The sequence below is a fragment of the Oryza sativa genome, chromosome 2 (assembly GCF_034140825.1).
Source record: "Oryza sativa Japonica Group chromosome 2, ASM3414082v1".
NCBI lineage: Eukaryota > Viridiplantae > Streptophyta > Magnoliopsida > Poales > Poaceae > Oryza > Oryza sativa.
The window spans coordinates 9,784,903-9,799,013 of record NC_089036.1 but is presented as its reverse complement, the minus strand read 5'-3'; the positions used below and the strand labels follow the sequence as shown (position 1 = coordinate 9,799,013).

At 41.7% G+C, this 14,111-nt stretch overlaps 1 protein-coding gene across 1 annotated transcript; it reads left to right on the top strand.

Moving 5' to 3' along the window:
• The first annotated feature begins 1,521 nt into the window (after window positions 1-1,521).
• On the top strand, window positions 1,522-13,824 carry LOC9267535 (subtilisin-like protease SBT3.3). Its single transcript, XM_066307208.1, has 10 exons — window positions 1,522-1,605; window positions 1,710-1,801; window positions 1,927-2,024; window positions 4,436-4,588; window positions 4,812-5,431; window positions 5,550-5,617; window positions 5,729-6,004; window positions 6,131-6,248; window positions 6,378-6,549; window positions 13,277-13,824. The coding sequence occupies exons 1-10, from the start codon at window positions 1,522-1,524 to the stop codon at window positions 13,822-13,824; spliced, it is 2,229 nt and encodes a 742-aa protein (XP_066163305.1).
• The last annotated feature ends 287 nt before the right edge of the window (window positions 13,825-14,111 follow it).

Genomic DNA, 14,111 nt, shown 5'->3' with positions numbered 1-14,111 from the left:
CTCCTTTCTCCCCTTCCCCTCCCACCCCAACCCCACCCTAAGACCCTAATACATCGGACCTCCGTTAGAGTTTGGGTTGTTGCCGGCGCCGGAAAAGAAGAGGAGGTTGCCTGAGTTAGAGAAGAAGCACCTCGAGTACGAATCGCGGAGCACATGTAGTGGGCCAAAATGTGCAAGATTTAGGAATGGATTTTCTATCAAACAGAAGTTTAGTGGTTCCGAAAAAAAAATACTAGTGCATGACGCAGAGAGAGATATATATATATATCGTTACCTCAGCAACAAGGGCTTGTGCATGTAGGCAACATATCCTATGCACACAGGCCCTCACGTGTACACACGTGCACACCAACTAAAAAATATCACCAAAAAATCTAGAAAAAATCAAACACATACTTTCAATTGTCTTACACCTAGGGTTAAAATCTTAACGTCAAATTCATTATATTTTAGCCGTAACAAAAAAAAACAAAAAATCTGACAGTTTAAAGGTTGCAATTTTGTCAGAATTTTATCTTTTTTGTTATTCTCTATGTAGAATGAATTTGAAGATGCGGCTTTGCACGTAGATGTAATACTATTGAAAGTACATGTATGAATTTTTCTAGAATTTTTTGTGATAATTTTTAGTTGGTGTACACGGTGTGTACACGCGAGGGCCTGTGTGCATAGGATACGCTCCCATGCAGGTAGCCAACACGCCAAACTTTTTTTTTCTATTAACTACATACATGTTACATAAATTGAATAAATAATTACATAGGAAATTTGAAGGGTTTATAGATAGCCCAAAATGAATTTACCAAGCAGTTCCATGTAAATTTCACAATGGATTGCATATTTCCAAGCCAATACTCATATGAAGGAAAAGAGATGGCTATGGCAGTTGTGATGATACTAATTAAGCAGAGGAAAAACTAGTTTCGGTGGGTGTGGGAGTTCAGCAAGTTTGACTCTGGGATTTGTTAAACATAAGCATTTCCCTGGGGTTGACTTGTTTTATCACTACTCGAAGGAACGGCTCACAGTTTTGGAAAGGTTTACCAAGAACAAGTAAAATCCCCGTGCTTAATTAACCTCCGCGGCAAGAATAAGCCATAATTTTTAAGCCATCAGCTTCGCTTTTTTACAGCCAGGTGCAGCAGAAGCTTCATCGGAGCCACTATGACGTTATCTGCTTTCGTCGTCACACAAAGTTGATCCGGTCATTACATGTGAAAAAAAAAACATCATTATATATATCCTCTTAGGTATGTCGCTATTAATTTGAACACGATGAACAAATCAAATCACAGTGCTCACCGTACAGCGTGAACCTGGTTTATTAACTAGTACTGTAGTCCCTTTTGTTACGTGTGACTTGACAAAACAATCAACGCGTCAACATGGTGATGCTCTGTTTGAAAAAAAACTGTTCTTGCACACCCATGGTTAATGTTGGATGCTAGCTGCTATTTATACCTGAACGGCTGAGCAGAAGATCAACACCAAACCACAAGAATACACTCCTCGAAATCAAACATGGATTCGAGATCGCCTTTCCCTTCTACTCTGCTCTTTGTTCTTCTACTGGTGCTCCCTGTTTTCGCCAATGCGTCTAGCAGAGTAAGCCGCTTCCCCTTTCAGGGAGACGCGATTTCGTTCTTTGTTGCACGGAAATTACTGATATTGATTCTTGGAAACTTGTTTTTCATTGATTTAATTTTCAGCTCTACATCGTCTACATGGGGGAGAAGAAGCACGATGATCCATCTGTGGTGACTGCATCGCACCATGATGCTCTTACTTCAGTTTTTGGGAGGTATTAGTGGTTCACGTAGTGAATTCTGCATCTTTGACATGAAAAGGAACTCGGGTTAATTCTTCTTTTTTATACGGAAAGTCGGAAACTCGGGTTAATTTTGTGACTTGTTTTCAATGGAACAGTAAAGATGAAGCCATGAAATCCATAGTCTACAGTTACAAGCACGGATTCTCTGGATTCGCCGCAATGCTCACCGAGTCCCAAGCTGATGAACTTGCAAGTAATCATCAACCCCTATGACATCTATTATCTATCTATCTATCTATCTATCTATCTATCTATCTATCTATCTATCTATCTATCTATTATATACTAAAAGTCCATGAAACTTTCTAAAAACACTCTCAAATCGCCATGTGGCTTCCTTAAAACGCTCCTAAATCGCCACGTGGCATTATAATAAATAGAGAAAATTCGAACCATTGATTTTCACTTAAAATAGGTGGACCCATTATTTTGAGCCATTAGATTTAAGCTAATCCGTATCCTCTCATCTCCGAACGCCGCGTACCTCCTCCCCGCACGCAAGACGTAGATAGCTAGGTACGCATCTACTCCTCTCCATCTCCCCTTTTTTCTCCAAGGTTGTTAAGCTACAAAGCATAATTTGTTACAATAAGTTAGAGATATGGAGCCTGCAGGAGCTCGCTGTGCACCATGCATGCTACCTAAATTATAGGAGTGATCACAGTGATACACTTGAACTACACATTCAGTTTATTATACACTTGAACTACTGTTTTTTAATCAAATCAACGGTTTAAGACTCATATTAGTTAGCTATATTTTGGTGGTAAAGAATTATTACATGTTGGTCTTTTTCAATTTATCACATGCACGTATCATTTTCATGAGTCCTCCCCAAAATTGAAGGAAACCCTAAGAATTTCCTTCAATATCAAGTCTAATTTTTTATTCAAATCGGTGGATCAATTATGATACAATAAGGCAATAGTAACTAATTAACTACATACGTACTCTCTCCTCCTCCTCTCCTCTCTCATTCAATTCTTCATTCTTCTAATTTTTAACTAATTAGCAACTTAATATAAAAACAAAAAATAATTAGAAAGCTAAATGATTATAATTCTTAAGTTATATATGGTTTTTAAGTTCAACAATATAAAAGTAAAATATATTACTTCACAAATATAAATATATTTAGTAAAATTAAGATCTATATATGATAAATATCCAATCAATGTTCTTTAAAACATCTTCTAAATAATTCAAGATCTATATTACCCAATTTCACTGTAAATAATACGTCATTTGTAGACACCTATGCGTGTCAACCAAATAAAAAAAATCAAACAAACTATATCACCTTAAATCATCGTACATTCTCAATAGAGCACTTACATGTCACGTGTTATGTCTTAAATTAAAAACAAAATCTTAGAAATTATAGAAAAACACATTTGACCACCGGTTATGAATTAAATATGTATATCCATTATTTTAAACCATTAGATCTATTTTTTTAAAAAAAATCTTAAGCCGCTAGGTGTTACATTTTAATAATTAAAAAATATTATTCGAAATTTTAGGAACAAAACAATAAATCATCGGTTTTTATTTAAATCATTTATAAAAACTAGGAAATAAACCCCGCCCCCACCCCCCAAACTTTACCCCCTCCTCACATATGCACAAACACAACACTACCCGTCCCCTCATCCCCCGGCTCGCACTTTCCCCTATACCCTCCTTGATATTTTTATAACCAATAAAAAGAGAAATAATCAATAATATTAAAGCATACATATCTTTTGAGCCACACATCTGATTCTAATATAAATTGCTCTATTTATAATTAAACCAACAATTTAAAGATCCATAACGCCTATATTTTAAACTTAATTTTTCACTAAAATTAGAACAATTATACATGTTCCTATTTTTTAAGTGCTTAGATATTATTGACTTTCATGACATTATGAGTTCCTCTGCACATTATTGTATATATATAAGCCACACAATGTTTGCGGTTTATAGTTGGTTGAGAAGTTACATTTGTAATTACTAAAATGTTCAGACTCATATTGACTAGGTATTTTCTTTTTTTTAAAAAAAGAAAGATACTATAGATCACACATATATTAGGGAAGGGAGATCTACGATATATCTTTAGAAATTTATATATAAATATATAACAAATTGCGTCAATAAAATATATTCATTAAAAAATAAAATATATTCATTTTCAATAATAGTTATTTAGGATTTGCTAAAAAAAAGAAAGACCCTAAACATTTTATTAAACAAGACAAAACATCACATGTTTCCAAACAAATTAAATCTAACTCCTTTCTAGATAACGAAGAGATCATAGATAATTGTTTATATGAATGTATTAAATATTATGTATTTTAAAAGCTAACAAATAGATTGGAAAAATTATCTAAGCAACACTGATGAGATAAGTTATGGATAAACAGTACTTATGAAATGACAAGTGTCATCTGGCTGATATTCTGCCATCTTATATATTTTTTTCAAACATAATTTATAGTGCATGCCCGCGCGATGCGCGGGCTACCTTCCTAGTTCTAAAAAAAAACCCTATAACATGAGCTTGTTGTCTTGCTTCTTGCATGATATTAATGAACTAATGAGTTTCTGGTGCAGAATTACCCGGAGTTATCACTGTGAAGCCTAACACTTACCATGAAACACACACTACACGGAGCTGGGATTTTCTTGGCCTTAACTACAACGAACAATCAAGTCTTTTGAAGAAGGCAGGCTATGGTGAAGATGTCATCGTTGGTGTTGATACAGGTTGAAAATGACTTACATTCTACCATCCTCACTCAAATGTTTCTCTATTTTGTGTTGGTATTATTAGTTATTGTCCAGATCTTTGATGTTTTTTATGCTCTCCATTCAGTGAATTATATAATAAGTGGCTGTAGCTTTTTTAAGCAAAGGCCAGGAATCTTTTCATTATCTAAAAAATATATAAAATTTGAAAAATTTATCTTTAATGAAACGTGTTGTATAGGGATATGGCCTGAATCACAAAGCTTCGACGACAATAGCTACGGCCCTGTGCCAGCACGGTGGAAGGGCAAGTGCCAGACCGGCGTGGCGTTCAACACCACGGGTTGCAACCGGAAGATCATCGGTGCGCGCTGGTACTCCAGCGGCGTCCCGGACGAGTCTCTTAAGGGCGACTACATGTCACCAAGGGACCTAAACGGGCACGGCACGCACACCGCCTCGACGATCGCCGGCAAGCAGGTTTGGAACGCGAGCCACCACCGGAGCGGCCTGGCCGCCGGCGTGGCCCGTGGCGGGGCGCCGCGCGCGCGCCTGGCGGTCTACAAGGCGTGCTGGGGCACCGCCGGTACGTGCAGCGCCGCCGCGGTCCTCGCCGCCGTCGACGACGCCATCAACGATGGCGTGGACGTGCTGTCCTTGTCGTTGGGGATTGGTAGCGACATCCCCGGGACGCTGCACGCCGTGGCGAGCGGGATGACCGTGGTGTTTGCCGGCGGGAACGCCGGCCCTGCGCCGCAGACGGTGGAGAACGTCGTGCCGTGGGTCATCACGGTGGCTGCCACCACCATAGATCGCTCATTCCCCACCGTGGTCTCGCTCGGCAACAAAGAGAAGCTGGTGGTATGCATCGTGATGATCGACCTTTTTTTTCTTTTTTTTTTCTGTTTGCAAAAGACATCTGCACTGCTTTACAGTTTAAATGTGATAAATTTTTGAACGTCCATCGTCTTAATTCCAGGGACAATCTCTCAACTTCAACGCAACAAAGAACAACAGCAACTATCATATGCTTGTCTTTGGGTCCAGGTAATTGAACGAAATGGTCATGAGAAAGTGATACGAATTCTTCTACACTTAATAAAATAAATAAATCTTGAGCTAGTGATTGATGCTGAGACCAATGCCATTGACACGCAGCTGCGATGAGGAGTCACTAGCGACTGTCAACGTCACTGGCAAAATCGTCCTGTGCTACGTGCCTTTGGAGGCTGCAGCCACCTCGTCGCCGAACCCAGCGTTCGGCACTGCAGCAATCGGCATCGCCAAGGGCGGCGCAAAAGGCCTCATCTTTGCGCACCAGAGAACCAACGTCTTCGATGATCTAGAAAACTGCAACAAGATCCTCCCCGCAGGCTGCATGATGGTCGACTTCGAAATCGCAGCCAGAATCGCCTCCTATTTGAACAGCACAAGGTGAGTTTCGAGCTCTTGAAGACAAGTTACATAGGAATAGAGTCAAAACTTTCAAAAAACTGGCTGTGGTCTGAAAACACTCAAATGTTTCTACATAGAGACTCTTCTACATATCATCTCTTCCAGGAAACCGGTGGCGAAGATATCTCGGGCGGTGACCGTTGTCGGGAATGGAGTGCTCGCACCGAGGATCGCCGCGTTCTCGTCGAGAGGCCCAAGCATCGATTTTCCTGGCATACTCAAGGTAACAAAGACCATGACCTTGACATGGATGAATGTACTACTTTCTATACTCCATATATATGTGAATGTGAGTATGTGACACTACTTTCTGGGTGTTGTCAAAACCTGATTCTGTCCGTGTGTTCAACAGCCTGATGTAGCTGCACCTGGAGTCAGCATCCTGGCAGCTGTGGGCGACTCGTACAAGTTCATGTCCGGGACGTCTATGGCATGCCCACATGTATCAGCTGTGGCAGCGCTGCTCAAGTCGGTTCACCCTGACTGGTCACCTGCCATGATCAAGTCTGCCATTATCACCACAGGCACGTATTCAAGGCACGTTACAAGTTCCTGTCACATGGGAAAAAAATTTGGTGGAGACCGGATGCAAACCCCGTCTTCTGCAGCCCTGCTCTGGATTATTGACGCGTGGATGATGTATCAATCGGACGGGGCGCTCCGCTCGGCTCCAGGCTCACCCGAGCCCGATCTATGTGCGTGCGGCTGATGGCGCTTGATCTGTCCCGGCTCGATCTGAGCGTAAGCGGCTCATGAGCAAGAGGACACCGCCTGCCCGTTCACCGTCAATCCTCCTTCAACCTCCATATATATCGAGGGAGTCGTTGTCGCTTTCTGCCTCTACCCTGGGTTGCCACCGCTTATCAGGCTACCACCGCTACTGTACCAAGTAGCGGTAGATGTGCAGCTCGTCACCGTCGGCGGCGTCAAGGAGAAGCATGCGCCGGACTACGGCAAGAATGGGTCAATGGGCACAAGAAGCAGCACGACCATGACGCCATGACGGCCGCGAAGGCAGACATGGGAAGGAGGTTGTCTCGTACTACTGGCGTAGGGAAAGATAGAGAATTACAGATGTTTTGGACATTTTCGAAGCTGCTCCTGTCGTTGATTGCAGGAGGTGAACATCGATCGAGGAGCAGCCGCTGCTCCCCGGCTGATCTTGAATTCTTGATGGGAAGATGAAGATGAGCCTGCGCGACCGCTGCCGGCCCTACTGGAGAGTGGGGATACGTCGAGCTCGGCACCACATTCGAAGATAATTTTTTCTGATGTAAACCAAATTGCGGCTCAAAATCATAAATTGATTGGTGTCAGTGCCAGATGTGCAAGCCGATGCTATGATGTAATGTGACATCGTTGTTTTGAATTTTGATTTTCAGAACAACACGATGACACACCGCACACAGCACAGGCTAGCGGCGAGTACGGCCACCGCGTGCACACCCATCTACAATCTCGAGCTCCCCTCGCCGGCCCGTTGTCACGATGATGCCGACGCTGCCGTCGAGCGGCGGGAGGCCATGAACGTGGATTCGAAGGCGTCCTACCTCATCCAGATCAAGAACCCCGAGCAGCCGCCATCCTCCGATGGTCACGGCGGTGAGAAGATCAAGCCGCGCGGGCCCAGATCAAGCCGGGACGGGAGGGATCGAGCCTCGAGTTACAAATCAAAACAAAAAAATATCATCTCTCGACATCACAAATCATCGACATCACAAAGCATCCCGTCCTGTTGACGCTCTTCAGCGTGCCATCGCAACATTCTAGCATTCCCCTTGTTCCTGAACAAACGCCTTAGCCGTGGTATTATAGGGAAATACCACATCACCTTAGCAGGAATTCTCTTCTTTGTTAGCTGCCCGTCAACTTCTCCTGGATCGTCCCGTCTAATCTTGTATCGTAGTGCTTTGCAAACAGGGCATGCTTCTAGGTTCTCATACTCCTCACCGCGATATAGGATACAATCGTTCGGACATGCGTGAATCTTATGAACTTCCAGTCCTAACGGGCAGACTATCTTCTTAGCCTCGTACGTTGTCTCGGGCAATTTGTTTCCCCCGGAAGAATGTTCTTGACGAGTTTCAATAAATCGCCAAATGCCTTGTCACTAACCCCATTTTTTGCCTTCCATTGCAACAACTCCAGAGTGGTATCCAACTTTTTGTGCCCCTGCTCGCAACCTGGGTACAACGAAGTTCTGTGGTCCTCCAACATCTTGTCCAATTTATGGGCCTCCTTTTCACTTTCGCAGTCTTCCCTGGCGTCCTGCAACATCTGACCAAGATCATCCGCAACGTCGTTACCATCAGCAGCTATTTCCTCCTCGCCCGTTTGATTTCCTTCAAATCCAACATACTGAGCAAAGTCCGGAATATTGTCGTCTTCCACTTCATCTTCTTCCATTTCAACACCTTGCTCTCCGTGGGATGTCCAACAATTATAGCTTGGCATGAACCCCGACTCAAACAAGTGGAAATGAATAGTCCTGGATGCAGAATACTCCTTCTGATTCTTACACTTATTGCATGGACAACAAATAAAACCCCTTTGCCTGTTAGCTTCGGCCACTCTCAAAAAATAGTGCACGCCGTCAATAAACTCTTTGGACCGCCGGTCAGCGTACATCCATTGCCGATCCATCTACATGAGTCAAAAAAACCGCACACAAATAATTATTCTTACAATAATGACAGTCATACAATAATTATAAGATATCTTTATTCATACAAAAATCATAAAATATCACACCAAATAATTCTTAAAAACTATTTGTAAAGTTTTAAACTAATTTTAATGTGTTTTACTTCTTTTAATTTTTATTTTAGTTTGTTTTCTATTATTTAATATTAACTTTCACTAGAGTTTTCCTTCTCAACTATTTTATAAAACCTTGTTTAGCAAATGAACTAAATTTCTATATATTCTTTCTTCCCCACACACATTTTCTCTCTCATCAACTTACAACTAAATTTTGGAGACAAAAAAAGTGTGCAAAACATAGGTGCAAATGTAGTATGACAAAAAAAACATTGGAGGATGAAGTTGCAAACCTTTTAGGCACATCCGATTTGTATGTAATCACCAAAATAAATTCAATAGAAATTTTGGCATGACCTCCCCTCTTTTTTGAAGAAATTTTGAAGCTTGCTCGGGCAGCTGGAGGAGGAAGAAGACATATATATAGGGGTGGGACTTTAGTCCCGGTTGGTAGCACCAACCGGGGCTAAAGATCACCGGGATCCAACCGGGACTAAAGTTAAGATCTTTAGTCCCGGTTGGTAGCACCAACCGGGGCTAAAGATCACCGGGATCTTTAGTCCCGGTTGGTAAGTTAAGATCTTTAGTCCCGGTTGGTGCTACCAACCGAGACTAAAGATCCCGGGGGGGCCTGACAGGTCCTGACAGCATTCGAACCGGGACTAAAGATGATCTTTAGTCCCGGTTGGTAACACAAACCGGGACTAAAGATCAAATATGCCCGTTACCCTTTTGAACCGGGACTAAAGATCATCTTTAGCCCCAGTTTTTATTGCATCCGGGACTATTGTGGAAATCGGCCGACCGACGAAAGATGGTTTCTCTACTAGTGAAAGGTGAGTACATGTCACCAAGGGATCTTAGCGGACACGGCACGCACACTGCCTCGACGATCGTCGGCGGGCAGGTGTGGAACGTGAGCCACCGGCAGAGCGGCCTGGCCGCGGGCATGGCCCGCGGAGGTGCGCCGCGGGCGAGGCTGGCGGTCTACAAGGCTTGCTGGGGTGACAGCAACTCCACGTGTGGCGACGCGTCCGTCCTCGCGGCCATCGACGACGCCATAAACGACGGCGTGGACGTGCTGTCGCTGTCGCTGGGAGGGTACGGTGAGGTCGCCGGGACGCTGCACGCCGTGGCGAGGGGGATCACCGTGGTGTTCGCCGGCGGGAACGAGGGCCCCGTGCCACAGTCCGTGTCGAACGCCGTGCCGTGGGTCATCACGGTGGCCGCTAGCACCATCGATCGCTCGTTTCCAACCGTGATATCGCTCGGGAACAAAGAGAAGCTTGTGGTACGCACCACCGACCTTTTTCTTTTTTCTGTTTGTTTCTATCTATCTATCTATCTATCTATCTATTCTATTATATTATTAAAACAGCTTTGAAAGGAAGCACCACATTCGCTGTGGAGGCTAGAAATTCCCACATTAATCGAAGAAAAAGAAAAAAGAGTCCAAGTAGAAGTACAATTTAAAAATATCTGAAATTCGGAATTAAAAATAAGCAATATTGAAAGAAGTTTTCATATAAGAACCCAATACGAGATTAATCAAAATTTGAAATAAAAATAAAATAAAATCCAAAATTAGAAAAGGAAAGGAGAGTCCAAGTAGAAATACAATTTAAAAATAGCTGAAATTCGGAATTAAAAATAAGCAATATTGAAAGAAGTTTCCATATCAGAACCCACTACGAGATTAATTAAAATTCAAAATAAAAATAAAATAAAATAAAAAATTAGAGAAGGAAAGGAGAGTCCAAGTAGGAATAAAATTTAAAAATAGATGAAATTCGGAATTAAAAATAAGGAATATTGAAAGAAAAGTTCATATAAGAACCCAATCCGAGATTAATTAAAATTTGAAATAAAAATAAAAATAAATCCAAAATTAACAAAAGAAAATAAAAGAAGAGTTAAGCAGGAATAAAATTTAAAATTAGCTGAAATTCAGAATTAAAAATAAGCAATATTGAAAGAAGAATCCATATAAGAACCCAATACGAGATTAATTAAAATGTAGAATAAAAAAATAAAATAATATCCAAAATTAGAAAAATTAAAAGATAGTTCAAGTAGGAATACAATTTTGAAACAGCTGAAATTGAAAATAAACAATAAAAACAATAAAACAACATAATACGGTATTAACTAAAATTCTGAAATTAGAAAAAGAAAAATAAGATTTCAATTAGGAATACAATTTATAAATAACTAAAATTTGTGATAAAAATAAAGACTATTGAAAGAGAAGACGATCTAAAACACATGACGAGATAAATTAAGTAACAGGCCTATAAAAGAGTAAAGTAGTGGCGGTTGATACGAGATATAAAAATTATTAATAAAACACCAAATAGAATCCTAATGACGATTAAAAGGAGGGACGTCAGGCAGGCCGTGAAGCAAACAAGTAAGACAGTTGCCGGGACTTCTATAAGTAAAAAAAAATAAACCCCATTGATAATTATTTCGATTTTTAAAATCTCAATGACAATAAAAAGGAGAAGCGGCGTGCGGGTGTATAAGAGTATAGTTGCAGAGCCACCGACGGTTGACGGGACTTCTAGAAAATAAAAAATGAATTCCAATGATACTTATGTTCAATTTTTAGAATCACAATGGTAATAAAGAGTAGGCGGCGGACGGGTTGTAGAGGGGTATAGTGGCATCGTTTGATGGGACTTCTAAAAATTATAAAAAATGAAACTACAAGTCCAATTTTTAAATGTTTGTAATTTCTAAAAAGTAAAAAAAAAACGAATGATAACCATGTTCGATTTTAAAATCTCGATGATAATAACGAAGGGAGGCAGCGGGCGAGCCGTAGAGGAGTACAATGGCAAAGCCGCTGACGGTTTGGACTTTGGTGGGACTTCTAGAAAGTAAAAATGAACCCAAACGATAATTATGTTCAATTTTAAAATCTCAATGACAATAAAGAGAAGAGGCACAGTGGACGGGTTGTAGAGAAGTATAATGGCAACATTTGACGGGACATCTAGAAATTATAAAAACGAAACCCATCATGACAATAAACTCAAAAACTATAAAATCCAATTTTTAAAGGTTCCAAGAAGAATGGATTGAAGTAGTGGTAGATCGAGCAAGCAAATAAAGAAGGAGGTGACATAAAAGGTAGCAACTGGAGTGACTTTTAAAAACTATATAATTAGAAACACGAGAATGATAAGGTTTGGTCTTTCAAAGTCTTAAGACAATAAGATAGCTATTTAATAAATTTTAAGTAAAATCATATTAAAAAATATATGATTTTATTTGGGTGCTAGCCGCGCAATTGCGTGGGCCGCCCAGCTAGTTTCTTTCAAAAGACACACCTGCACTATGTGAAAGGTTAATAGTGATTATTTCTTTTTTCATGTCGATTTTAAATCCAGGGACAATCTCTTAACTACAATGCAACAATGAACAGCAGCAACTTTCATATGCTCGTCGATGGGCAAAGGTAACGGAACGAAATGATCATCGCCAGACGCCAGAACAACGCAGCTAGCAGTCAACACATTATATATACGAATATTTCTGCACCTACAAAATTTAACGAGTGACGCTGACCAATGCCAATATATGCCATTGACGCAGATGCGACGAGGACTCTCTGGCGTCAGTCAACATCACCGGCAAGATCGTCCTGTGCTCGGCGCCGTTGGAGGCGGCCAACTCGTCACCAAACAGCTCGTTCGCCGCCACATTCGTCGCCGTCGTGAAGAGACGCGCGAAGGGTCTCATCTATGCGCAGTACAGCGCCAACGTCTTGGTTGGCTTCGAGGACTTCTGCCACCTGTATCTGCCGGCCAGCTGCGTGCTGGTCGACTACGAAATCGCAAGCAGGATCGCCTCCTACGCCAAAAGCACAAGGTGAGAGTTCGAGCTCTTTGGTGACCAACTACATTGGGACAAAGTAATCAGAACCTGGTTGTGCTCCTCTGAAAACTCTGAAATGTTCTTCGTATATTATTTGTTTCAGGAAATCTGTGGTGAAGATATCTCGGGTGGTGAGCGTGGTTGGGAATGGGGTACTCGCACCGAGGATCGCCATGTTCTCGTCGAGAGGCCCGAGCAATGAATTTCCTGTCATCCTCAAGGTGACAACAACGACCTTGATCTTGACATGAATATCCAACAACAATGAGATAATTAACGGCGTTCCTCTTGATTCCTATGTGTGAAATTACCTTCTGATATCCGATTCTGTGTTCAACAGCCTGACATATCTGCACCTGGAGTCAGCATCCTGGCTGCTGTGGGCGACTCATACAAATTCATGTCTGGGACGTCCATGGCATGCCCGCACGTCTCGGCGGTGGCGGCGCTGCTCAAGTCGGTTCACCCGGACTGGTCGCCGGCCATGATCAAGTCTGCCATTGTCACCACAGGCATGTACTCATGCCACACTACAAGTTCAGTGTATATACCTTATATGGGTAACTTAGGACTAACAAACTATTAGTATATATCTCTCTACTATTGCAGCATCGGTGACCGATCGTTTTGGTATGCCAATACAAGCTGAGGGAGCACCTAGGAAGATCGCCGATCCATTCGACTTTGGTGGTGGCCAGATCGACCCAGACAAGTCCATTGACCCTGGGCTTGTCTATGACATTGACCCGAAGGAATACACTAAGTTTTTCAACTGTACCCTTGGCCCTAAGGATGACTGTGAGTCCTATGTGGGCCAGCTCTATCAGCTCAACCTTCCATCCATCGCCGTGCCAGACCTTAAGGACTCTGTCACGGTTTGGCGCACTGTAACCAACGTCGGAGGGGAAGAAGGAACTTACAAGGCATCAATTGAGGCACCAGCCGGTGTGAGGATGTCTGTTGAACCTTCAATTATCACATTCACCAGAGGTGGTAGTAGAAGTGCAACATTCAAGGTGACATTCACCGCAAGGCAGAGAGTACAAGCAGGCTACACGTTTGGAAGCTTAACATGGCTAGATGGTGTCACACATTCGGTGAGGATTCCAGTAGTGGTTCGCACCATAATCCAAGACTTTGTTTCAGATACTTCGTAAATTGTTCTGGAAAAGGTAAATAGACTGTGTAATATTACTTTATACTATTATTTTCATTCAAATGTAATGGGACCAACTTGAGCCAATACTATCTATTATATACTAAAAGTCCATGAAACTTTCTAAAAACACTCTCAAATCGCCATGTGGCTTCCTTAAAACGCTCCTAAATCGCCACGTGGCATTATAATAAATAGAGAAAATTCGAACCATTGATTTTCACTTAAAATAGGTGGACCCATTATTTTGAGCCATTAGATTTAAGCTAATCCGTATCCTCTCATCTC